This window comes from Python bivittatus, unplaced genomic scaffold (genome assembly GCF_059951505.1).
Source record: "Python bivittatus isolate LINGU-HERP-01145 unplaced genomic scaffold, Pbiv_v1 ctg000700_np1212, whole genome shotgun sequence".
Lineage (NCBI taxonomy): Eukaryota > Metazoa > Chordata > Lepidosauria > Squamata > Pythonidae > Python > Python bivittatus.
The window spans coordinates 85,233,126-85,258,753 of NW_028277098.1; the positions used below are offsets into that span (position 1 = coordinate 85,233,126).

Sequence of the window (25,628 nt, forward strand, 5' to 3'; positions counted from 1 at the left end):
GCCACAATAGATCAAAAAAGCTAACTGTTCATATTCACATAACATGTATAATTAATAATCCGGGAATATTGCTGTGGTAGGATATTGTACTTGTTAATTGTTGAATTTACATCTCACTATTTAATGACTGCAGCATCAAAATTCTGTCTTGACTGATCAAGTATTACAGACAGAAATCACAGAACCTTATATAGTGGTTTTCTCATATTGTATCTCAAGTCACTGAATGTCAAATAATCAGGAATGAAACAATTTGTAGTGAGCCATACAATAGTTTTTATTGTATTCAAGTTTTATAAACAGCCAATATTTTTTTACTACAACTGGAGTGTGTTAATTTTCTCTGTAAGGAGATAAGTAGAACTGTTCGTGAAATGAGAAAAACTGAAAAACTGTAGCACAATAATCTGAGAACACAGCTATCAGGACAAAGTCCTCATTTGGTGTTACCTTGAGGAGAAGTGGGTATTTGCAAATCCTCTGTATTGGAGTTAGAAGATAACCTTCAAGTGGAATGTCTGTAGTCTTTCTACCTCCCAAAAGCATGCAGCTCTGTAACCAGAAAAGGACAGGAATATTACATTTGGCTCAAAACATCTCAAGACATCATTGTAATGAATGACATTTGGTAAAGTTCACTATCTGTGGTGTCTCATATGAATGATGGACTGAGAAAATATATAAAAATCCTTTCAATGCATAGAAAAAAATGAAGGAACATTGTATTTATTAAATGTATAATTTGTTTTTCTTTAATAGGACTCAAGTCAACATGTTCAGGGTTCCCAGAAAATCTCCCAACCAAGAACTGCCCAAGGCTGATGCTTCATATACCTTTACATTGCAGTTCCAAACATTCTTCACTGAAAAATTCCAAAGTCAAAATTGTACAACATAAAAATGTCTGGACAGCCATGTGTGTTTTACCCAAATAGCTATTCCATTCACAGATAAAATGTACAGCTAAGTTGGAATGCATATTTTTAGGACTGAAACATTCTATCATTTGGGTTCTTACCCAACATGAAGGCATCTGCATACAATTTATCCATATATTTGCATTCCCAATCACTGCCATCACTGCAGGCATTAAGCAACCCAGAACGTGTGTCCTTGTAAATGCTAAGCCATTTACTAAACATTGCATTTATTCTCACACAGGCTTAACTTCCAGCAAATATTGCTATCACTGCAGACAATAACCAACCTTCATCTCCATATACATGCAAAACAAATTCCATAATTCTAGCCTATTCACTTTATCTTATATTTTCAAACTCTGCAGTATCATGACTCCTTAAAATGATAAGTGTAGATTTTACAGCGCTTCTCATTAGTGTAACACTACACACTTCTGTAGCACATGGGCATCTGTAGCAGGAGAAGTGGGGGAGGGAGAATGATGTAATTTCCATGATGGCATCATCATGCAAATGCTGCAAGCTACGTATTTACGTCAGACATTGGGGTGCAAATACATAACAGTGGCATTTATGTGATGACATTTTCACACGTCATTATTCTAGCATCACTATAATTTGTGGCATATGTTGCTGCTATGGCATTTTACAATATAATTCTTTTTATTCTGTTCCAAGCAACTTCTACATCTTCCTTCCTTATGTCTGCTTTCCATCCAAGGTTTTTAGGGACCATATATGGCACCTGTACTTCAGACTGCACACCTCTGAGCTAAGTCTTCTTTAAATTAGGACAAGGAGGCATCCAAGGGAAACAATGCATCCACAAATCCCTAGGTAATATTGTAGAACCCCAAACTAACTAAAAATAAGATTTTAAAATTAGAAAATCTTGCAAGTCTTTGCCATTCTTACATGCAAACCTGCAAGGCTTGAGAAAACTTGTGAGAACTCAGGGTTGAGAGTGCCAAGATCTCATAATATTTGACAATTGATTTATTTATTTTATTTAGTCATTTAAAAAATGGGCAGAGAGATCATTCCAAGGTAGAATCTCTACTTCAGGTAACAAGAACACACTACTCAGACAGATGTCTATTCTTTAATTATTCTCATTTTATTGTGATATTATCATGCTGGGCATAACTTGTATGGAGAGATAGGAAGATGGAAGACACAATAAGAAGGAGATATATGGAACTACCAATTCACAAAATCAGACTTCCACATCGATACCGTATATAACTATTTCAAATGCCTTTCAAGGTCAAGCAAAGAACCACCACAGCCCCAAAAGCTTCTCAGCCTATGAAACGATGAACAAGGCTATAGACTTTTTTTCCTGGCACTCCAATTAATAAGTACAGGAAATGTACTGGAATAACAGCTATACTCAGATTTCCTCTCAATGATTCAAACACATAAATTAATACGCCAGAGACAAAAGGAGTGAAAGCTTTAATAGAGCATAAGTAAGCAAGCTTGTGCCCACTGTCAACAATGCAACACAGATACAAACAAACAAAAATAGGTCTGCACTAGGAGACATAAATGCTTTTATGGTAACAGTAAGGGGGCCCCTAGATGAGACACTGATCAGTTCCAATGCAGACTGAAAAGGTCCTCAGTTTCCATATTTTGCATCTCCTTATAGGTATGGGAAAAACTTATCTCAGACCACAGCAGGCAACTCTGGCAACTCTCCTTCATCCCCTTTTCACCTCTCAGATGGACTGATACAATGAGCTCTACAAAGGGCTGTCTTTGAAGACTACCAGAAGCTAAAATTGGTCCAAAATTCAGCAGTGGAGGTTGTGAGAGTCTGGACAGGGAAAAACAGCTGAGCCTGAACCCAAGCAAGATGGATGTTTAGGAAGATAATTATGTCCTGGGTTTTTTATGGAACATTTGGGGACTGAAGAGCTGAATTGATGAATATACCTTACATGAATGATGGATACTGGTAATAAATAATTGTTATATATTTTCCTATGGTCTGATTGTGTGTGTGTGTGTGTTTTATGTGCATGTTAATATGTATGTTTCGATAATATTTTATGTACAGTTTTTAAGTATGTTATGCTTAATAAGCATAGAAGCACAATAAGAAACAGCTCAATAAAGCAATCTATTCAGTGTATGCATCCTGAGTAGAGATGCTGAAGGTCCCCCCGACATGACAGTAGAGGAGGGGGCCAGGAAACAACATTTATCCATTTTTGCCCAATCCCCATGGAACAGTTTATCCCCAGAGATCTGGATGGTGCAATCCCTGATGGCTTTCAGGAAAATAATTAAAATAGAATTGGTCTATAGAGCTTTTAATTGCTAATCCTACTGGGACTGAATGTCAAGGGAATGGTATTATTTACAGTTTCTTTTAATGGAAAATTTCATAGTTTTATAGATATGTATAAAATGCCAGGAGTTCATGTTGAGTTGTTGACATATAAATATTGCAATAAATTTAAATAAACCATAGAGAACTGTTGCTACTAAGTAGCAATAATACTGATGGGCTAATGGTCTAATTCTCTACAGGGCAATTTCTTATGTTGTAGGGAAGATAAGTTAAAATACAATGAAAGAACAGCCCACAGGAAGCTTGGGTTGCTTGTTTGAACATCAGCATATTGTGTGAACACAACCAATTCTTGTTTGTTGAATAAATCATAGGTACACTAATCATGGCTTAGCATAATGTGTAAAACCAGACAGTATGTGAATCCACTCATTGTGATTTGCAAAAGACAGTTTATAATTTGTATGGTGCATGAAGCCATTATCAATAACCACAGAGATTCTGAGTATTGATTTATTTGAACCGTTACCTAGCTCAGAATATATTTAAAATGCATTGAGCTGAATAAATTATACTTTAATGTACAATACAAGTTCATTCTTTTACTGTTTAATTTTAAACCTGGCACAGTAAGCCAGGATCATTGTCAAGTCACAAAAATGGACATTTAGGTTCTTTCAACCAGCAAGCTACCAGACTCAGTTTTGACAATGTCAGAAATCCGTCAGTGAGACAAGATGGTACAGTTGTTTTACTGTCAGGTTTGTTGTTACTCTTACATAGCGAAGGGAACTATGTCAGGGAACCTATGGCTCTCCAGATTTGCTGAATTACAACTCCCATCAGCTCCTATTAGCATGGGTAATGATGAGAAAACTTGGGTATTATAAATGAACATCCGGAGGACCACAGGTTCTTATGCTATATTAAACTCAGCAGTTTATCAACAGATATTTGCCCATATTCTGTGCTATGCACACAAGTACAGCAGAGCGGGGGCCAGATGCAAAGAAACATTTTGGCAGCTCTACTGTTCAAATATGGAAAGCACTTTTTTTTCAAAAAAGGAAGTGAAAAGAGGGTGGTGAAAAACCACTAGTATGGGAAGCAAAACACAGAGAAAATCTTAAAAGGTGCAAAGCAAATAATCAGTATATGAAAGGCCAATACATTTTTGTTATTTTTTTCCCCCTCAAACACAAAGGAACCAGTTTTTCCTGTATCCATCCTTTGTAACCAACCTTTCTTCAAGAGAACTCCAGATCACATAAATAGGATACCCATCCCAGGCCCCAGCCTCACCCACTTCTGCTACCCTTCTATGAGGTTAGATCTGGTTCCCCCAACTTGGTCCCCTCTAAATATACTCTACTGTGCTACAATGTTCTAGAATGTATAGCCAGCATGTTGTATACTACAATGCTGGCCCCATTCCAGTTTGTTATTTTTCAATGACTGTGGGTGGAATGGGAAGCAAATTAGTTGTGATTCTGAATAAAATGGCCATGAATGGAGAAGGACTTCAGAATCCTTCCCCATTGGCTTTTATTACAGTCTGGTGTGTTCATGACTGTACTTTCATTTTGAGTACTAGAGTGGGCTTGTCCCTAACAAAGAAGTTTGTCCAAACAGTTTATGATACCATTGATTCTTACCAATAGGAATGCTCTCACAGGAGGGATCTTGTTCAGTTCCATCAAAAGCCTGAGTGCTTTTTCATGGTTGCTGCAATACTCCTCATATACGATGAACTTGTCTTTCTGTGAGAATAGGAAAAGATATTTATGTTAATTAAAGTATTCCACTGATTATCATTGGTATTTTATCTCAAATCAAGGTAAGTTAAAGTTTCCATCAAAGCAGCATAAATACATCATGGAATGTATACTGCATCACAAACACCATGTTTCCTGCTATACTTGAATTTCATATTGTCTGATTTCACACATCATGTTAAATCAGAAGCGGATAACTTGTGGCCCCAAAGCAGCAAACAGCCTTCAAGTTCCTGTTGTGATTCTCCTGGAGTTCCATCTCATTATAAGTCACCAGCCTGGTTACCTGCCATTTATAGGTAGGGAGCACCCAATATGTATTTCTTTGTTTAGAAAATACATATGTCCACCTATCTTATACATAATAATCCTAGCTGACTTGCAACAACAGACCATAGAAATAAAATATAAATATAAACCCACAAAACCCCACAAAAAACATATTTCAGTATAAGCCCTAAAATAAGCTTAATGCACGCTTAAGCAACAACAACAATTTAAAAAATGGAGGGAAAAATAATTTCCTGCCCCTATGTTAATTCATAATATGGCCACAGTTAACAAAATCATAACTTAGCATGATGTGTGAATCCAGCCATGCTAAGCTGAAACCGACCAACATCACTAGCTGAGAATGGTATATGAACACAGCCAAGGTATACAATTAAGAAAAAACAGTGGTTTATACTCAAGAAGACTTTTGAATGGCTTTCAGTGAATAACTTTTTAATCAAGTTACCCAGAAGATAAGAGTCAGAATGTATGCGTATGTACTTTAAAGGAGAGGGAGAGAGGGAGCGGGAGCGGGAGCGGGAGAGGGAGAGGGAGAGGGAGAGGGAGAGAGGAGGGGAGGGGAGGGGAGGGGAGGGGAGGGGAGGGGGGAGAGAGAGAGAGAGAGAGAGAGAGAGAGAATGCTTTCCAACTCCTTCCTATCCTCTTCTGGCATTTTCATTAAATCAGAGACACAATTCATACATTAATCTTCCAAAATCTGTTCAATTTTCAGTCAGTGCTTTGTGAGAACCTATTTACTACACTTTATTCTATACATTTCATAAAGATACAAAATCCTACAATAATTATATATGCAAGTTAATTTATAAATGGTATGTTGTTAAAATAAATATGAGTTTGATAAGAAAGCAAATTTACATAATTGTTTACATTTTCCCAAAATGTGTTTCATAGAGAAAGAGAGAAAGTAAGAGACAGAAATACAATGAACTGTTTATAATTTTCAGATCTCAGGAAATTTTAGATCTCTTCATCATATTTCATGCGCATCAGGGTTTAGCAGTCTTTCAGACTGAATTTGGAAGAAATGCTTCAGAATGTATGGGAGTGTGGGAGTGGGGTATCCCTCCAACTCATTAAACAGTTGCATCTTCCACTTCAGGTGGGCTCTCCTAGAAACAGGTGTAGCTGCTTTAATGAGTTCTACTTAGGGATTTCTGTACCTTACAAAGCTCCTCTTCTGAATCAAATTCAAAGCACTGCACAGCCCTGGTAGTGAATTCTATATATTATGTTGTCTTGAAAATACCTTTTTGTTTTTCCTGAGTGTGCTGACAATGATTCATTCTAAAAAAGTTAACTCTGAATTCTCTTTCTTTTATTACATGAAAGAGAACTACAATTTTGAAAGAATACAAAGCTCACATAGAGAGTCTGGAGGCTATTTAAAGTGTTGTTTTTATTCTCTCTAAATGTTATTCCTTTTATAATTTAAATTTATTTGATGGTTTCTCTCTTCTTTTATCCTTGCATATATCTCCATCCAAACATAATAAGCAAGGGAAATATAACATTCAACCACAAAAGGGTTATGGGGAAAAAGTAGGGAAGCAGATGATTTGGGCGTTTTTTCTTTGCTATGTAAACATCTGGAACTGCAACAGCCTCAACTTCAGGCAATTTTGAGCAGAAGTTTGGAATACTAAAAAGACAAATGTTTCAAGCTACCAGATGGAGGAAACTGTAACCTATGATAAAACAGAATAAAACACTGTTTTTTTCTTAATTGTATATCTTGGCTGTGTTCATACATCATTCTAAGCTAGTGATGTTGGTTGGTTTCAAGCTCAGCATGATGTAGGAGAACAACCATTGTAGCCTGCAACCAGGTTTATAGGTCAGCATGTTATACAAACCCAGCGTGTTGTGTTTTACTCAACAAACCAGTGTTAAGAAAAAAGGGTTTACTATACCTCATGAACACAGCCTCAGGTAACAGGACACTGCATTATGTCCAACCTTTTGTGCAAAAAAATTAACCCAGTCATGATCCCACTTTCAGGGTCAAAAGTCATCATTTTGAGCATAAAGAGTTTCTACACATTTTCTCCAAGAGCCCTGTCACCAGGAATTATTGACAAGGCTTCAGTACATCACTAACAAGGTAGCAGTGGGTATGAAATGAACTGCCCTTCATAACTCCACAGCTGACTGGGTTTAGGAATTCAAACATCACACCAACCAGCCCGTGTCGCAGTAAAACAGAATGGGCTAACACAGTCACTAAATCAGACCACGGTCCATGTAGCTCAAACCACACTGTGCTAAGGATTCCACTGCATCTAAACCATGATGCAACCCAATTTACAGTACAAGACTAGGGTTAGACACTTCCATAAACCTGAATCTGGAACACTTTTTTCCATCCTTGTCTGTAATTTGAACTAGAACTAAGGACCTGAATTAGAGGAAAAAATTAGAACCAGAGGTTGAAAAACAGTATTTCACAGGAAAACAGATGACTAAATTTGTACCATGATCCCACATAATCTCAACAGCCATGCTTGCATGGGTAGATGGAAACTGCAGCCCAACGTGTCTGAAGGGCACCAAACTGAAGATGCTTTAGGATATATCCCAATCACAGGTCATAAAAACCCCAGTGCCTGACAGGGCAGACATGGGAACTTATACAGGTAAAACATTGTAAGACTTGTTTCTTTAATATTATAGCCATTAATATCACTCAGTTCTTTTCATCTGACCTTATGCCAGGGAAATAGCACCCAGTGTTGATTTGTAGATTTTGATTGCAGCTCTGTGACACGGGCATATTTTTAGAGATTATATTTAGATCATGACATCTCCTGGCAAACCACAGTTCAATATATTCAATAATTATAAAGATGCCAGAGGGCTTTCATCAAGTCTTACCAGCTGTCCTTCATGCACAAGACCACAAGTATGAAAGCCATGCTTTTAAATTACTTAGTGCTTTAAGTGTTTAATTTTCTCTCCGGGTGACACTGAGGTTTCTTCATAGGATGAGGAAACTATCAGTTACATAATTAGAGATGCTACCCTCAGAAAACTGAACCTGCACTTATCAAGCATATTATGATAACAGATTGCAACTATTTAAAAATAGATCTTCTCTTGCTCAGCAAATTCTTTCAGTATGCTGCCCTATAACTTAGGAGCACCACACATATTACTAAATTCACTGGATTAATTACTGCATTATGCATGTGACAGTCATGCGTAATTGCAATCCTATAGGCAATCCTATAGGCAGCTGCATGCAACAGGAATATGCAACTAACCCATTTCCTGGTACACATATACTGCATGTACATTCAGCAATATTATTAGTAATCTTTTTTATATATAACTCAAGGCACATACATGCACATATAACACCATGTGAATATAACACATTTAACATATAACACTTATAACACACATAATCTTAATTTTTTAAAATTTGCGATAATGTTTTTATTTTAATGATAACTTTTTATCTTTTTATAATGCTTGCTTTTATTCACTTGTTATTTTGTTTAATTGTCGTATGCCGCCCAGAGTTGCTTTGTGTGAGATGGGCGGCTATATAAATGTGATGTATAAATTAATTAATTAACTAAATTTTAATTTAGTTAATTTAGTTAATTTAATTTTAAATTAATTAATTAATTTAAAAACAATAAACACCGCATGAGCATATATGTGCATATAACACCATCATATAAGCTAGTTTAGTGTCTGCAATACATTCATTCCTATTTCAGAATGCATTCTATGTAAGAATTGATGCCACATATATCCATGGATGCAATCACAATTAAATATAAGGTTTTGCTGTTAGTAATTTAAATAGGAAATAAGATTTCCTACTCTAGCAGAACTGAACAACCTGGCTGTCAGGGCTTTTGAGTCTACTTGGGCCTGACAGGCACTTTGTGGTACAGAAGTCTAGTCTAGTACATAAAGTGGTCCTGGTCTACTGCTATCGCTAAGCTGCACCATACTTGCTAGAGAGAGTAGATGAAGATAGAAAACCCTACTTCTATATCAGATTAAAAAAAAAACAGAATGGCCTTGGCTATGGGCTGGGAATGAGAAGAAGACAGCTATGCAAACATGTCCATAAAGAGAAGTTAGTGAGGCATATTTGAGCCAAACCTAGGGGAACATATGCATCAAGATACACAATTTCTGAATCTGACCATAACCCAGTGGAAGTTTGAGACTGCTTTAAGATGCACGTATAGAAGAAACACATCACCAAAATGTATTTTAATGTATCATACTCACAAATTTTAAGAAAACATCTCCCAGTTCATGCTGAGACTGAGGTTCAGGGTGTAAACAGTATTCTAGAGCAGTCAGGAAGTCCTTATGAACATCAAGTATATCTTCTATATTGGAAAATAAAATCTGCAACATAAAGAGGACCTCCAGTAATAATTGCTAATGAAAACTTCACAGATTCTTCTCCCTCTACCCATTTCAAACAATCTTTATTGAGTTTGTTTTAATATTTCATAATGAAATAACAATTTAGCATTTAATTTAAAAATTAGAAAACAAAATTCAGTAAAGGCTATGCAAGAACTAAGAAACTTAATTAACTATGGTTTGGCACAATGTCTGAACAAAGACTACCCTATTGCAAAGTTTTAAATCCTTAATAACTTACTATTTTCACTAACTCTACAGTGAACAGCTACCTGTCAGAGCTTTAACCTGAAAAGCTCAACCCTTTAGTTTAATAACATAGTAAAAAGAAAAATCTTACACAGTGGTGATCATGGTGGGGGGTCAAAACAGACAAGATAGCAGACATGGCCTCACAATCAGGCAGCAGGAGCAGCAGAGCGCAGGGCGGCAGATGTGCAGGGCAGAGCCCAGGGTGGCAGGGCACTACAGCGCAGGGCGGTACACAGGGTGGCAGTGCCAGTGGGGGTAGCAGGGGTGGTGGAGCACAGGGAGGAGCACAGGGTGGTAGGGCCAGTGGGGGAGCCAGGAGCAGCAGAGTGCAGGGCAGCGGGGGTGCAGGGTGGAGTGCAGGGCGGTGGGGTGCAGGGTGGAGCACAGGATAGCAAAAAGAGCAGAGATGGGGGAGAGATAGGCCAGTGGGGGGAGTGAAGCACACCTTCTGGTCATAAATGTGGGTGGGCTGCCAAGTGCCTGAATTTTGATCACATGACTTGGGAGGCGCTGTAACGGCCGTAACTTCAAGGACCAGGCATAAGTACCATTTGTTCAGCACTATCGTAACTTCGAACAGTCTCTGAATGAATGATTGTTAAGCAAGGACAACCTGCATGCAGATTTGTAAATGGGCTTTTAAAATCTTCCCAGGAAATTCAGCAAAGGAAAAAAACCAGAAATATCATTTGCATCTGGAGAGAAGCCCAAAGAAACTTCAGTCATAAACATATTTAATCAGGTGAGAAAAAAAATTAATTTGGATGCAGTATTTGATTGTATGACAGATATATTTAGAACCTTCACAGGCAATACAGTGGTACCTCGGGTCACGAACTTAATTCGTTCCGCGACTCTGGTCGCAACCCGAATTGGTCGCGACCCGAATCAAATTTTCCCATAAGGTTCAATGTAAATACAGTTAATCCGTTCTGACTCCTACGAATTTGGTCGCCAACCGATTTTGGTCGCGACCTGAATCAAATTTTCCCATAAGGTTCAATGTAAATATGGTTAATCCGTTCTGAACCATATGTATTTTTTTTTAAACCACAAAAATATGACACAAAGTACAGTACAGTATGAAGAGAGAGAACACTAACCTTGCTTGAGGCATGGAGGACAGGAAGGCGGGTGGGGAGGCGGTTATTGTTTGGAGGGAGAATCCCCCTCCCTACAGGAAGCCACGACCCTGTGTGTCAGCAGGGAAAATGGTGGCTGATCCTGTTTGTCACCTGATGCAGAGTTCACGAACGGAAGCAAAATTTTGCGAACAGTGCTGTTCGTGACCCGAATTGGTCGTGAACAGAAGCGTTCGTGACCCGAGGTACCACTGTACATTAATTGGAATAAAACCAATAGTAATATTACTATATTTTTATTTGCAGCATTTAAAAGCCAGAAAGACTTCACTGCTGAACATTTTTGTTTGCTGTACAGTAGCTGAAGGTAACAGAATAGCTTGAGGACTAAATGACCCTGGAAGAAAAGTCAATGACGTGCACAGTTCCTCCCTCCAAGAGATGAAGGAATTTAGCAAGGTGGGAAAATAGAAGCATCTAGTTTTGGAAGCCAGAGATGCTTTGCCTTTCAGTTGAACAACAGGTTTAAAGGAATGGAGATTGCAAGTAGAAATCATAGATTTATTCAACGAGACTTTCTGCTGGTTTTAGGAGAAACTACATTTAGGGGCTGAGGCTGGACCTGAGTCTCCTGATCTGCACATGGGTGCCACATTCATTTCTTCGTTCATTATAGGACCAAATATTATTGGACCTAACTGCAGAGATGAAAAAGAAAAGATTCTCCCTGCTGTTTTCCACCCGTAACACTTCTTGTAGTTTCTGTGTATAGTTTCTGTTCATTTAAGGTAATGTGGCAATCCAAGTGTTGCAACTGCTAACAATCCACTGATGGAATTAATGTTGGGCTTGATGTTATCCCAACCCTAACCCAATAATTCATAGAAATCAATGTTTTGAAAGCATTACCTTGACATTTTCCTCTGTTATATATTTCTCAGCTTTATCCACAGCATTTTGTCTAATTCGATGCAGAAAGGCCTGCAGGGAAATAAAAAAAAAGAGAGTATTATTTTCAAACTGATCCTTCTTTAATTTCACTTATTCTATCTTCAGGGTTTTCACTGGCATTGAGCCATGAGATACAAATCTGGGATTCTTCTGGGATAAAGGGGAGATCACTTTACATACTCGTAAGCATCAGCTGTAAAATTTTGATATTGGAACACTGCACGTTTTGATCAAAGCACCTCTTTCAAACTTGCTTGGAGCTTGCCTGACAACAAGCATCTTCCCTCAGAACTTGTAGTACTTAATTTTACTTAGACAACTGGCACCACTGGCACACCAAAGGAAACAACTGTTTGCTTAACCCTTCTGAACCTCTCCTTCTCCCCATAAAAACGTGACTGTTCTGCATTGATTAGGGAGGTGTGATGTCTGGATTTCATCACACAAAAAATATCTGTGTCAAGCTGAGGGGTAGAGGAGGGTAGAACTGAAAATGCTTAACCAAACAGAGTGGGGAAAATAAGGGCATTCTGAAACCAACATGTAGCATATGTGTCTATGAGCACCTATAATGTAGTCTCTCCACCTCCCCACCACCCCTTTTCAATTTTATCTTTGTTTCAACCACACATCAACATAGAACCACAGAACTGGAAAGGGCCCTTTAGTCCAATCCTTTTCAGGAATCCAAATTAAATCATTCCTGGCTGCTCTGCCTCTGCCTGAGCACATCCAAGGAAAAGGAGATCACTTTTTCCAGTAGTAATATGCTCCACCGTACAATTGTTGTTAAGACGTATTTTAACTGGAAACTAAGTTTTATGAGGAGATATAATAGCATTGTTCAGGTATCTGAAAGATGTCGCACTCTATTGTCCAAGAGTGCAGGACATGATATAATGATTTTAAGTTTCAGGAAAACTTATACTTCCTCATAAAACTTAGTTTCCAATTCCCTGTATTGTCTTACATAGAAGCATGTATTAAGTAAAAAATTCCTGCTATTTCTGTGATCATCCCCACTGCCTTTCTCTGCACCCGTTCCAATTTATCTAGTCACGTTTTCTTAAAATGTGGTGTCCTATTTGACGTGGAGTCTGCCCAGTGCAGAATATAGTAGAACACCTCTAGTCATTTGGAGATATTCTTACAAGAACTGCTGGAGTAGCCCAAGGTCCACACCAGTCCGGCATCATTTCCCTCATTTCTCTTCTCTTGTTAACCCCCAAACACTGAAACAAAACCAAAAACCTCTTATTTGCTTCACCAAAGTTCTTCCATAGCTTGGTATAGGTTCTTTGCGTAGGAGTCTGTTTTGGAAAATTGTTCACAATGCTACTAGAAAAATCTGCGCCCATTTATTTCTTGTTTGCCTAACCGGGCCTGCACAACTTATTAGGAGGGGAAGGGCCACACCGATAAATTAAAAATCACTGCAGGCTGCAGAGGAATACCTGGCATGCCAATCAGCTGTTCGGCAGCTTGTGAAGCAGTGCAAGTGATTGAGCTGGTGATGGCGGCAGCGGTGAGGCTTGGAGGCACTCGGCAGCACATCTTTCAGAGCAGTGGTGATGAATTTACTACTTTTTTAAAAAGGCTGGTGGACCCCATGCAGCCCATGGGCCTTTATGTTGTGCAGGCCTGTTCCTAGACCATCTTAACTGATTCCAACAATGGTTTCTCCCAGATGGGTATGTCTGACTCATTCCCATGCATTATCTTGTATCTTCCTTCCCTATCGAAAGGATGAGGAGGCGGCCTCAGAGTAGAAAAAGGCATAAGTTCCCCCTTCTCCTTTTTAGGTGGTGCAGGGAAAGGAATTCTTAACACTGTGATACACTTGTACTGTATCTCATTCATGCTGCTGGGAGCAACCCAGATCCAACAGCAAGTAGAAGTTGTGAAACCACTTCCCATTTCATAGGAGGAGGAAATACTTTCTTCTGGCAAAGGACAGACTAAGGCAGGGGAAACTAAGCCCTCTTTTTGTTTCTGAAAGTGTGCATGGTATCTTGACCAAGAGAGACCCTGTGCTGAAATTCCAGCACTTCTGACTTGCATCTTTCTTCTATACTCAGTAACTACACTCACACGAGGCCAAGGGACAATGTGATTTACTGGGTTCATTTTAACACTACAGGGCTAGCTTAGTCTACATGGAAGCAATATGCATTACAGGTTTTTAAAGTGAGCGTCATGAGACTACGGAATCAGAGTTTTCAATAACTAACTGCACCACTCGCTAAACTGCCATCCAGTCCCAAAGACCAAACCACTTCCTCTTTGACTGAAAAGTGAAAAATGGAAAGAGGGGAAATAAATTTCAGCATGGTCTTGCTTATCCGAGTTTCAATTCCAAAATAAAAATCATCCACATTAGCAGAAGTAGGAGAACAAGGAGGAGGTGGTAAGGGTAGATGACAAATTGCAAATGAATCTTACTTTTTGTTTACTATCCATATTTCCAAATACATATTAACTGATATATAAGAAGGCGATTCAATTCTTGCTGAAAACTGCTAGGTTCATTATTGCAAAACACAGGAAAATTAAATTACATCTCTCATTGGATCAGTGGGATTTAAAAGGGTGGGGAACTATAGGCAGAAAAATTAAGGCAGCATTGCAAAAACAGTACAAGATAGAATAACTTCAATCACATCTGGTTATGATATAGCTGCTTTATTTAAAATGAGTGGTTCAGGTGTTGGACTAGGAGTGGGGAGACCCAGGTTCTAGTTCTCCCTTAGCCATGGAAGCTCCCTGAGTGACTTTGGGTGAGCCATCCTCTCAGCCCAATCTACCTCACATGGTTGTTGTTGATGTGGAGAAAAATAGGGAGAAGGAGAACTACTTAAGCTGCCTTGAAATCCAGAAACTAAAGGATTATAAACCAAATAAATAAATAAATGATTACCCTTGCCTATTCAAATGTTTTGAATTCACATGTTGTCACATGGTGAATCTGAATTACTAAAACACCTATGTTTTTCCTCAAGAATGTGTGTGCTAATGTATACAGTATGTGTGTGTGTGTTTATTATACAGATTGATTTTTTTAACGTATCTTTGTATTGTTAGTGTTCTTTTTGTTGTTCTTGCTGTTGAAGTTCTACATTTTCATTTTGTAAAAATAAAAATAAAATAATGATTTTAATAATCAGTTCGTACTTGCTACAGCAAGCCTATCAGGAGAAATTGGGAGATTCTGAAAAACCTGCCCTAAGGGAACACGCCTGGGCTAATTTCAAGCAGACCTCTCCTTAATTTCAAAACCTCTGGCAGATAGCCAGCCCTCTATTAAAAGTTCTCTCTACATCCCTGGCAACCTGCTACTTGGGAGAAAGCAAGGAGAAAGAAGGGAAAAGTGGGGAGATGGTGCCACACCCATTGCCCCAGACATGGCTGGCTTCAGTTTTGCTCAACAGAGGCAAACAGCTCTCAGCGAGTTACCTCTGAAGAGATGCGGCCTTCAAAAGATAAACGGTCACTTGCTGCTTCGAGAGGTGATGAAAAAAGATGAGCAGAACCTGATACCTACAAATCTGTGAGTGTTCAGTTCCTGTTCAGAACTCCTGCTCCTCCAAGTGACAGGGTTTTTTTTCGGGGGGAGGGGGTTGGAGCCATAGGGTTGAAAGGGACTTGGAGGTTTCTGGTCCAGCCGTCTGCCCAGGGCAGGAATCCTCACCCAAGACAAATGGCTGTGTAATCTTTCCTTGAAAACCGCCAGTGATGGAGCACCCACAACTTTGGGAGGCAGGCTCTTCCATTGCTTAACAGCTCACACAGACAGGAAATTCCTCCTTATTTAACATTTGGATCTCTCACTGTAGAACTTCCACCCACTAGGGTGCTCTGAAGAATAAATCCACACTGTCTTCCCTATGACATCCCTTCATATATTGGAAGGCTGCTATCATGTCTCCCTTAGCCTTCTCTTCTTTAGGCTAAACATACCAAGTTTCTTTAAGCTCTCCTCATAGGATTTAGCCTTCAAGCTCCTTTGTCATACTCTTTCAAGTTCCTCAGGGTCCTTTCTGTATTGTGGCAACCAGAACTGGACACAGTATTCCAGGTGTGGACTGATTAGTGCAGCATACAGCAGTACTATCACTTCCTGTGATCTTGAGACTATACTTCTATGGATGCAGCCTAAAACTGCATTGGCTGTTTTGGCAGCTGCAGCACATTGCTGGCTCATGTTTAATCTGTGGTCTACCAGGACACCCAGATCCTTCTCACAAGTACTACTGCTAAGCCATTTACCACCTATCTTGTATCTGTGCAGCTGTTTTTTCTTGCCTAAGTGCAGAACATTACATTTCTCACTACTGAACAATGTTTTGTTGGATAGGGCCCAATGTTCAAGTCTATCAAGATCCTTTTGAATCTTGAGCCTGTCTTCTAGGGAGTTAGCAATCTACCCCCACCCAAGGTTTGTATCATCCAAATATTTTATGAGCATCCCTTCTATTCCCCCATCTAAGCCATTTATTAAGATATTGAAGAGTACTGGGTCCAGGACAGAACCGTGGGGTACTTCACAACACATCTCACTCCATGTGAACACAGACCCATTAAGGACCACATAGTTGTTCAGCCAACTGTGAATCCATCTGGTAGTGGGACCATCCATCCACATTGTTCCAGTTTATCAAAAAGACTATGATCTACTTTATCAAATGCTTTGGGGGATATATTATTAAACTGGAAATATTTGTACTTTCAGGATCTGAAAGTCTGCTCAGTTAATCTTGGGATAAAGGCCATTAAGTACCACAATGTAGGAATATAACACAATGGTTGCTCCTGCTAATATATATGCTTTCTCCCCCTGATCGCCGAAGTCAGAGTTTGTTCTTTTGTAACTTCCTATAAACATACCTTGCTTTTTAAAAACTCTAATCAAATGGGCAGTGTTCATGGCCAGATAAATAAATAATGGTTAGGTTATCGTTATAAGGGATGTTTCTCAAAATCACTGGTGGGGAGGGAGAGAGGATCATTAGACAGAAGACATCCTTAGGATTCCTGATCAAAAACATCTGATTAACTGAAAACTATAAGTTATCCCTAATTTTCTCAATAACCCCCAGATTTTCCAGGGAGAAAGTCAGAAGGAGAGACAGCAAATTGGCCTGCCAATAATGTTCATTTTTCCAAATCTAATTGGAATTGGAAATTCAAGGGAGTGAGGGAGAAAGGCAGGGAGAGTATAAACAGATGCCAAAATTCTCTATTAGCCTCATCAGCCTTTTTTTATTAATGGCAAATGGAGTTGAGTTTTCAATACTCTCAGTACTACACGATGGAGAAAACAGATGTTATTTGGAAAAAGACTAGCTGCCTCTATATTTAGAAAACTAAGTAGAGGTCTTTTTAGTTCAGGATAAGCCGTGGATAATTCCCAGCTAATTGAACATTCATTAGCTACTGCCACAATTGCTAATATACTACCAGGATTTATCACAACGATATGGATTGGTCGCTGTGATATTCTGCAGTAAAGGATGTATGTTGCTTCTGGTTCTCATACTGCATTATTAATTACTGCTAGTGTATTATACATCATCAACCCACTGCCAGCAGCACCAATGATCAGGATTTAAACGAATAGCAGTCCAATAATCCCTCAACAGCTATAGATTCTCTGTCTTGATTTATGGGACGTATAAATTATTAAAGAATTGTAAGCCAACAAAAGCTACTTCCTTGTCTATAATGCACAAAGTTTTTTGGAGGGGGGATAGCAAATCTATAACTGTAATGTTCAAACTCTAACATTTTTCTACACAATGAGCTGGACCTAGCCAAAGTTGGATGATCTCAAAAACTTAAGCAGGACTGGACTTGGTTAATATTTGGATGGAGGACAACCAGGAAATACCAGGGCTGAAGACAAGAGAGGGAAGTTAAGCTGAAGTTCTTGGAGAACTAAACAAAGCAACAGGTCATCAAATAGCAGGCTCTCAGACAATGGGATGGAAGTAAATGAGAACAGCCATAGTGACTCAATGAGAATTTAGGGTGAGGTAGAACTACACTAGCCCAAAATAATGTCAGGTTTCAGAAGGAGCTCCATTCAATTGTGTTTAATTTATTTTTAACATAAGCTGCCTTGGGTTAACTTCCTGGAAAACACAAATCAACATAAGGATTTGACCACCATCTGCTCCACCTCACTTGCCTAATGCCTCTTCCCTGTACACACTCAGTACAGAAAGCCTGCTGTATCTAAATTCTTCATCCTTGACATGGGTGGAATCGTGACCCAAAGCTACTTTTATTGAACTCAAATGGTAAAATTAGTGACAATCAAGATTCATGATCAGTCTTTCTCTGATGTTACCTATGAAAGCATGCGTGTGACCCAGTTAGATGTTTTGCCCCTTCTTGAGCATCCATAGTCCAGCTGCAAGACCAACAAGTTTGTGTAAGCTTTATATACAAGATTTATAGCAATCCACAGAATGTTTGTTTTCTTTAAAACTCCACTGGCTGCTGTAACCACATATAATATTTACTCATTCTTTCCAACTTGTTGACATGACTGCCAGCTTTCCAAACAACACAGGACATAGCTCTGTCACACATCTTGATAAGGTGTAAAATGCTTTAGGCCGTTTAGACAAAACTTTAAAAGCAGAAGATACATAACTCTCTGCTGTACTCTTTTAAAAATCTGAATCAAGGACGGCTTGCATAATACTTGGTTATCAAGGCCAAGACACATAGACCAGAACTCAAACTTTATAAAGCACAGGAATCATCTGTTTTCTGCAGATGTTAAAAAAAGAAAAAAGTGAAGTTCAGCTATAGCAACAAATAATAATAGTTATTGTTGTTGTACCCTACTTCAGCAAAATAGGCATGGATCAGACAGAAATAAATTTAATTCAAATAATTCAACTAAAATTTAATCTTTAATCTTTCAAAAAGTCAAAAAGAAAAAAAAACCAAGGGCAAAATATTTTAATTTATTTTTGTTTTTCCTACTGTATATTTCTATGTGGTTTTAAACTGCTTTGGGCATTTACTTTGATAAAAAAAGGCAGCGTATAAATCAAGCAGGGAACTAGTTGGGTAGATAGATCTGACCTGTCAATAAAAACATTTCACAGATATTCTATATTTTCTTTCTTCATGGAGTTTCTGTGAAAAGCAGAATTAGGAAATGCAGGCAGGTTCCCAACAGAAATGATATTTCTTGACCTCCATAAATTTCCATGAATGAACCATGGCTACAACTGAACCATCTCACATGGAAGCTCCTTAAGTCATCACGAAGAAAAATTATAAAAGAGCTTTCTAATACTTGAGCATGCTGCTTTAGTTAGATGTCCACATCTCTCAGATTATCTCAGTAAACTTTGTGGTAAATGTGTAAAGTAAGGCAGTTTATCCCGTTTGCAGAAGAAAAGGAGGATGAATGAAAGATGAAGATGCCCCAGAATAGTGTACTAGAGGCTGAGATGAGATGTAAACCAGTCAAGGTCCCATGATGTGGTTATTTTCTTAAGCTGCAATGCTAGATTCCTACCAGATAAGCAGGCAAGCAGGCAGTATTTTGAACAACGTTTGCTATTAGCACAACAGGCAAACTGCTTTTCTGTTTAAAACTGGTGTGAATCGTTTTACAACTATCTTCTTGTCACTCCTGATAACTAACTATAACAGATATCCTTATCTGCTCAAGTTATTAACAGAAAAAAATAAAATAGTTCCACAGGCCTATTTATAAATTGCAAAGAGAGTGTGTCCATGTGTAAAAATACATCTAGAAACTGAAACAAATTCAAAATATTTGGAAAACACTTTTCCACATCAGAGATAGGGTATTTTCTTACATTGCATATGAATGTGAACTTCCATAATTAGCATTTCTGGAACTTTTATGTGAACCAGAATGCAGTTAGGCACTGTATGGCCCTTTTTTAAAAAACTCAAACTGATGCAATAATGGAATAAGATAAACTAAACATTTTTTAAAAAATGAGAAATTCTACAGATCCATATGCCACACCCCATATGTCAAATTAGCTACTGCAATCAGTCACACAAGTTTGTTCTGATGCTGCAGAATAAAATGTTCTGCTTGTTTCAGGTAACTCAGTTTTAATGCAATGTTAAAACTGCACGTATTGCTCACTCAAATAACGTGTATTCTCCCTCCATTTGAAAAAGCTGTCAGTACTACATTAATGGGAATACTTCAGTGCAGCTATGTTGATAATTACTTACTTCTTAAATCCAGTGTCTACATACTCGCTACAAAAAAGCATACTCTCCTCATCAGATATAAACATACAAAAGAGCCCTGCTACGTTTTGAAATTTCCCTTTGAGATCTCCGGCACATTGCCAATTCACAGGAACTACAAAGGAATTTTTACCCACTCTCCTCTTATGAAATGCTCAAATCCTCTGCCTAGAAGCTCCTGTACAAAAGTGAATAAGATCAGCCAATAAGATCTGCTGACACTTAACTGATGGCAGATCTCTACTCCAACCAGTAATGGCCTTTACCTTCAGAGAAGGAATCTAAAGAAGTCACCAAGATCAAACAATGGGTTCTTAACAACTGCAGATTTGCAGCCAGGGAGACTGACACACACAGATGGTTCCTGCTGTTTCCAAAGGTCCGTCTTCTTCAGCCCTTGCCAGCAATTGGGCCAGTCTTTCCTGTTCATAGTATCAGTAAATTCCACATGACATTGAAACTACAGTACATACATTTTATGGTCAAGTGGCCTGGAGGAGTTCCTAGTGGATCCAAACGGCATTAGTCTTTCCTATTCAGCAATGGGCCTGACAACCACTGACAGCTCTCAATAGATACCCAAGCCCTTCTAAATCCAGTTTTTATTAAGACTGGGTATACTAATCCTCAAAGATTTTTCAAATAGCTGGATTCAAGAAGGATCTGCAAGAAAATATATTAGTGTGGATTGCTCCGTTCAATGTTCCCATCAGCCATGCCTTCTTTCCATTCCCACCCCTCCCCCCCGAGTTTCCATCTACTTCCAATGATGACTACAGGATATGTTTAGTCCACCATGCTAAGCCATAATGTTGTTTGTGTAATGTGTTTTAGCCACAATCCCCAAGGGGTAGGTTCAGCATAAGCCAAACTAAGTTTGAGCACACCTGTTAGTCTGGTCCTCATCTGAAGCAGCTCCCTAAGAGACCTGCACAGATAATTCAACAAGATGCATGAAGTACCTCCCTGCATCTGTGCTGCAAAGGTGCAAAGCTGCTACTCAAAAGCTACTCACAGCTGCTTTGAAACCCTCCTGAGGATACTTCCATTGGGACAACTGGGAAAGAATGGTTTGTATAAGCTCTTGTATAGGGCAAGCACTGCACGATGAATAAAATTTGGAGATGGACCTTGCCCAGAATCATTAGAAGATGGGCAACCTATACGTTAAATTAAATTAAATTGAATTAAATTTCTAATATATTCCTGACAGAGCCGCTGAACCTAATACTTTGATGAAGTAATCCTTGTAGTTGCAATGGGGGGGAGGGGGGGGAGGTCGAGGAACACCCTGAATATCTTTTCGGGTTTAACTGTAATAGCAAAATATATTCATGGATGATGATGATGATGATATTGCATCTAAAGAAGAGTATGGCATGCTTACAGTTTCTCATTACTTACACAATTACATCTCTACACTCCTCAGCCACAACTAAAAGGAAAATTGGCCTCTACTCTTATTCTGAAACTCACAGAAAAGAAGTTTCAGTTGTAGAAACTTCATCAAATGCTTAGATGAAGAGGACAATCTCTATTCTATTCAGGGCTGAGGAGTAAAACAAAAATAAACCTCGCCTCTCTGGGTGCTACAGTCTCAATAACTATCTCTATACATTTACCTATAACTAATTTTACAGTACAGTACATGCTTTCTGCCATGTGCAGTTTGGCCTGGCCTAATTTGGGGGAGGCGGCAATTATTTGCAAAACACTTAGAGAGGAAGTACAGTACCAAGTGCCAGACAGCTTTGCAACGCTTCTGCTTTTCCCTTGCAATTGCAGACAAGGTCTAATCATTTCCCAGCATGCCTGGGCTTTTTTTCAGGGATCACTATAGCTTTCAAAAAGAGCATGTTATATGTGTATTAAATCTAGATATTTATATTATCTCACTACTTATCATAATGGCTGATCACTACTTTCACAATTGGATGCTATATGCCTCTCAGTGTCAGTTCCTGGGGAGCACAAGAAGGGGAATGAATGGTCCTGACGTCACGTCCTCTCCTGGGCTTCCCAGAGCATCCAACTGTTTACTGAAGGAAACAGGATGCTGCTGGGCTTCACAGGACTTTGGTCTATTTCTGCAGCATTTCTCTTATGTTCATATTTGTTCTCTTCACTTTGTATGGTGTGGTTTTGAATCATCCTACCTGCATTAGAGATAGATTAGAAAGCTAAACTCCAATCCGCAGAATACTGGATTTGGAAATAAACTCTCTTGAAAGATCTGTAAATTATTAATAAATTTACTTAAAAAAAAAAAAATAACCCTCCCCCCACCTAAATAATCTAAGGCATTTTATGGGAGGAAATGCAATAGAAACATTTTCATTTCCTTGTTTCCTGTTTATTAAACTGCTCTAAAAAATAAGCTCTCCTGCCCTTTCTTCCAGCAGAGGAAGTGAATAACAAATTGTGCAAAATCTATCCAAAAGCAGGGGCAAAAAACTGTACACAATAGGAATGAAAAAAATAAAGGCTCCCTCAAGTTGAAGCTGACTCCTGTTGACTACATGGGCGTGTCTAGGTCATTTTCTTATGGGAATAGTTTGCTATTGCCATCTTCCAGGAGTTTTTTTTCAACTTCTCAGTCTAGTTCACATCTCTGGAATTTCCTTTTTTTTGGGGGGGGGGAGGCATAATTTTTATTAAAAATTTAAGAAGATAAAAACTAACAGAAACTAATATAGAGTAAAGAAATGAAAGAAAAGAAAGAAGACAAAGGAAAAGTCTAAAGTGCTAAAGGAAAAAAAGAAAAGAAATACAAAGAAGTAGCTTCTGTTTTTCTTTACAGCAATTATAAGTACAACTATAAATTTACCTCTTACTCTATGGTTACAAAAAAAACCCTCTTTTTTCTATAATCTATTTTTTCTAATCATCAAAACCATAAATCATAAGATCATTTTTTTTATATTTCATGTAAAAAATCTTTAAGGGGTTTCCAGTCAGCAATAAATGTAGATATTGTCTTTTCTCTAATCAAAGAAGTCAATTTGGCCATCTCAGCAAGTTCCATCATCTTCACCAACCATTTCTCCATTGTGGGTAGTGCCGAAACTTTCCACCTTTGTACATATAATAATCTCGCTGCAGTTGTCATATATAAAAACAAAGTTCCATGACATTTTTTCCAACTGTGTATCCATCAGTCCCAAAATAAAGCCTCAGTTTCAATTGTATATTAATCTTTAAGATCCTCACACCTCTGGGATTTTCTCATGATCTCTCATCTAAGTTGTAAGCAGGTCTGACCCTGCTCAGCTTTGCAATTTCAGCCAAAATTTGGCTAGGTTCTGCCACAAGCACAGATTAAAATATTGTACCAGGAAATGTCAAGTGTAACCATTGTTAGTGATTTTCTTCTTTCAAATAAAGCCAAACTATCCAGTAGGGGATGACCCAAAGGAGAGTGGTCATATTGTGCACAGGGAAGTGGACAAATACATTGGACACCTTTCACAGGAGGAGAGGTGGTCACAGAGGGGCTCCTTTTGACTCAAGACTGCTGGGGGCAGTCTCAATGCAAATTGAGCGGAACCATCCCTATCAAATGGACTTTTGGGTCCTGTGGGCTGATGTGGCTAAGAGATGAGTCATCGGATGATGGTTCAAAAGACTATGCCCTCTACTCCTTCCCTTGTTCTGCCACTCCCATTCTACTTTCGGAGGGATGAGAATGACCTGACTCCAGTCTTGTGTCCTCCAGGGAGGAGCTGTGGGGAGCAGAGTGAGAGTGCAGGACCTGCAATCATGCAGGCACTTCCACCTGTAAAACCTTCACTCATTGGAGAAAGAGCTGTAATCAGCTCTGACGGAGCAGATCAGATATTCAAGGAGGAGTGTATGGACATGGGGGGGGGAGTCTCTGGGGCTCCCCACTTCGTGAGTAAATCAACTAGACTGCAAACAATGGAATTATAAAAATAACATGAAAAGCTAGCACAACTGAAAGCCATCACAGGAGCAGCTGGACTGTTCCCTCTCAAAATTGTAGAACAAGCTTACTTAAGAAAATTCCTGCAGGCTTGGGATGCCAGAAAGTTCCCAATTCAACTGAATTGTCTACTGAAACTTTTGAAACTTTTTTTGGTGAAAAGAAGAAGAAACATTCCACAAGTCTCTCAAGACCTGGCTATGGGATCAGGCCTGGAGGTTCCAGGGGACTGGGGAGATTTTGCGATAGCTCCCTTATTAATTTTATCCCCTCCTGTTTTTTGTGTTGTTTCGTGTGCTTCTATAGTTTTTTATTTGCAACTGTTTTAATGTATTCTTTTTAATTGTTGTACGCCACCCAGAGTCACTTTGTGTGAGATGGGCGGCTATATAAATATGATAAACAAACAAACAAACAAATAGGGATAAGAACCAAGAACATAAAAAATTGCCCTACTGGATCAGACCAAGGGCCATTCTAGTTCTGCGTTTTATTTCTTACAGTGGTCAAAAATTCACAGTCAAGAAAGACAGAGAACCTTCTCCCACTATTGTTTCCCTGCAACTGGGATCTGGAGGCATGCCACCTGTGGAACTAATGGGTTTTGATAGACCTTTCACCTATGATGGTATCCAGTCCTCATTTAAAGCCATCCAAGTTAATGGCCATCACTCTGTCTTGTAGCAACCAAGTCCATGGGCTATTTATGGGCTGTGTGGATGGCTGTGTCATCGAGTTCGTTTCACTGGATGACTCCTGGTCCTAGTGTTTTGAGCTGAAAAAGCGTATCCCTGTCCACTTTTCCCATGTGATGCTATGACCTTCTATATCTCAATCATGCCCCTTCCCCAGATATATTTTTTCCAAGCTTTTCAAAGTCCCCAAAATTCTAGCCTTTTCTTGTAAAAAAGTTATTCAACCTCCCAGGTCATTTTGGTTGCTCTCTTCTGTCCTTTTTCCAGCTCTAGTATATCCTTTTTTGAATGTGCTGTCTGGAACTGTACAAATGTTCCAAGTGTGGATGTACTATACATTTGTATAAGGGCAATTCAGTATTGGCAGTTTTATTTTAAAATTCATGATCCCAAGCAGGGAATTTGCCTCCTTCACAGGTGCCATACATAGAATAAATACCTTTAAAGAGAAATCCCCTATAACCCTAGATCGTTTTTCTGACTTATAGATAGTTCAGACCCATCAGTGAATATATGAATTCAGATGGCTTTTCTCCCAGGTGGATCACTTCACACCTACTTAAACTGAACTTCATTTGTGATTTGGCTTACCAATCTTTTTGGAGTTTTCCGACAATCACATTTAGATTTCATATCTCTGAATACCTTATCACTTTCTGCAACTTGGCTCGCTCACTGCTTACCCCTAAGTCAAGATCATTAAGTTAAAAAGCACAGATCCCAATGCTGATATTTGACAAGACTCTCCACTTACTTT

The 25,628-nt window shown here is 38.8% G+C and overlaps 1 protein-coding gene across 1 annotated transcript in view; it reads right to left on the bottom strand.

Annotated features, from left to right (window-relative positions):
- Window positions 1-25,628, bottom strand: part of PREX1 (phosphatidylinositol-3,4,5-trisphosphate dependent Rac exchange factor 1) — a 237,349-nt gene that overhangs the window by 127,043 nt on the left and 84,678 nt on the right. Inside the window, exons 2-5 of the mRNA XM_088153617.1 lie at window positions 11,933-12,004; window positions 9,546-9,668; window positions 4,878-4,982; window positions 451-552 (exon numbers count right to left, since the gene is read on the bottom strand). Of these exons, the coding sequence (XP_088009743.1) occupies window positions 451-552; window positions 4,878-4,982; window positions 9,546-9,668; window positions 11,933-12,004 (402 nt within the window). The remainder of the gene's footprint in view (window positions 1-450; window positions 553-4,877; window positions 4,983-9,545; window positions 9,669-11,932; window positions 12,005-25,628) is intronic.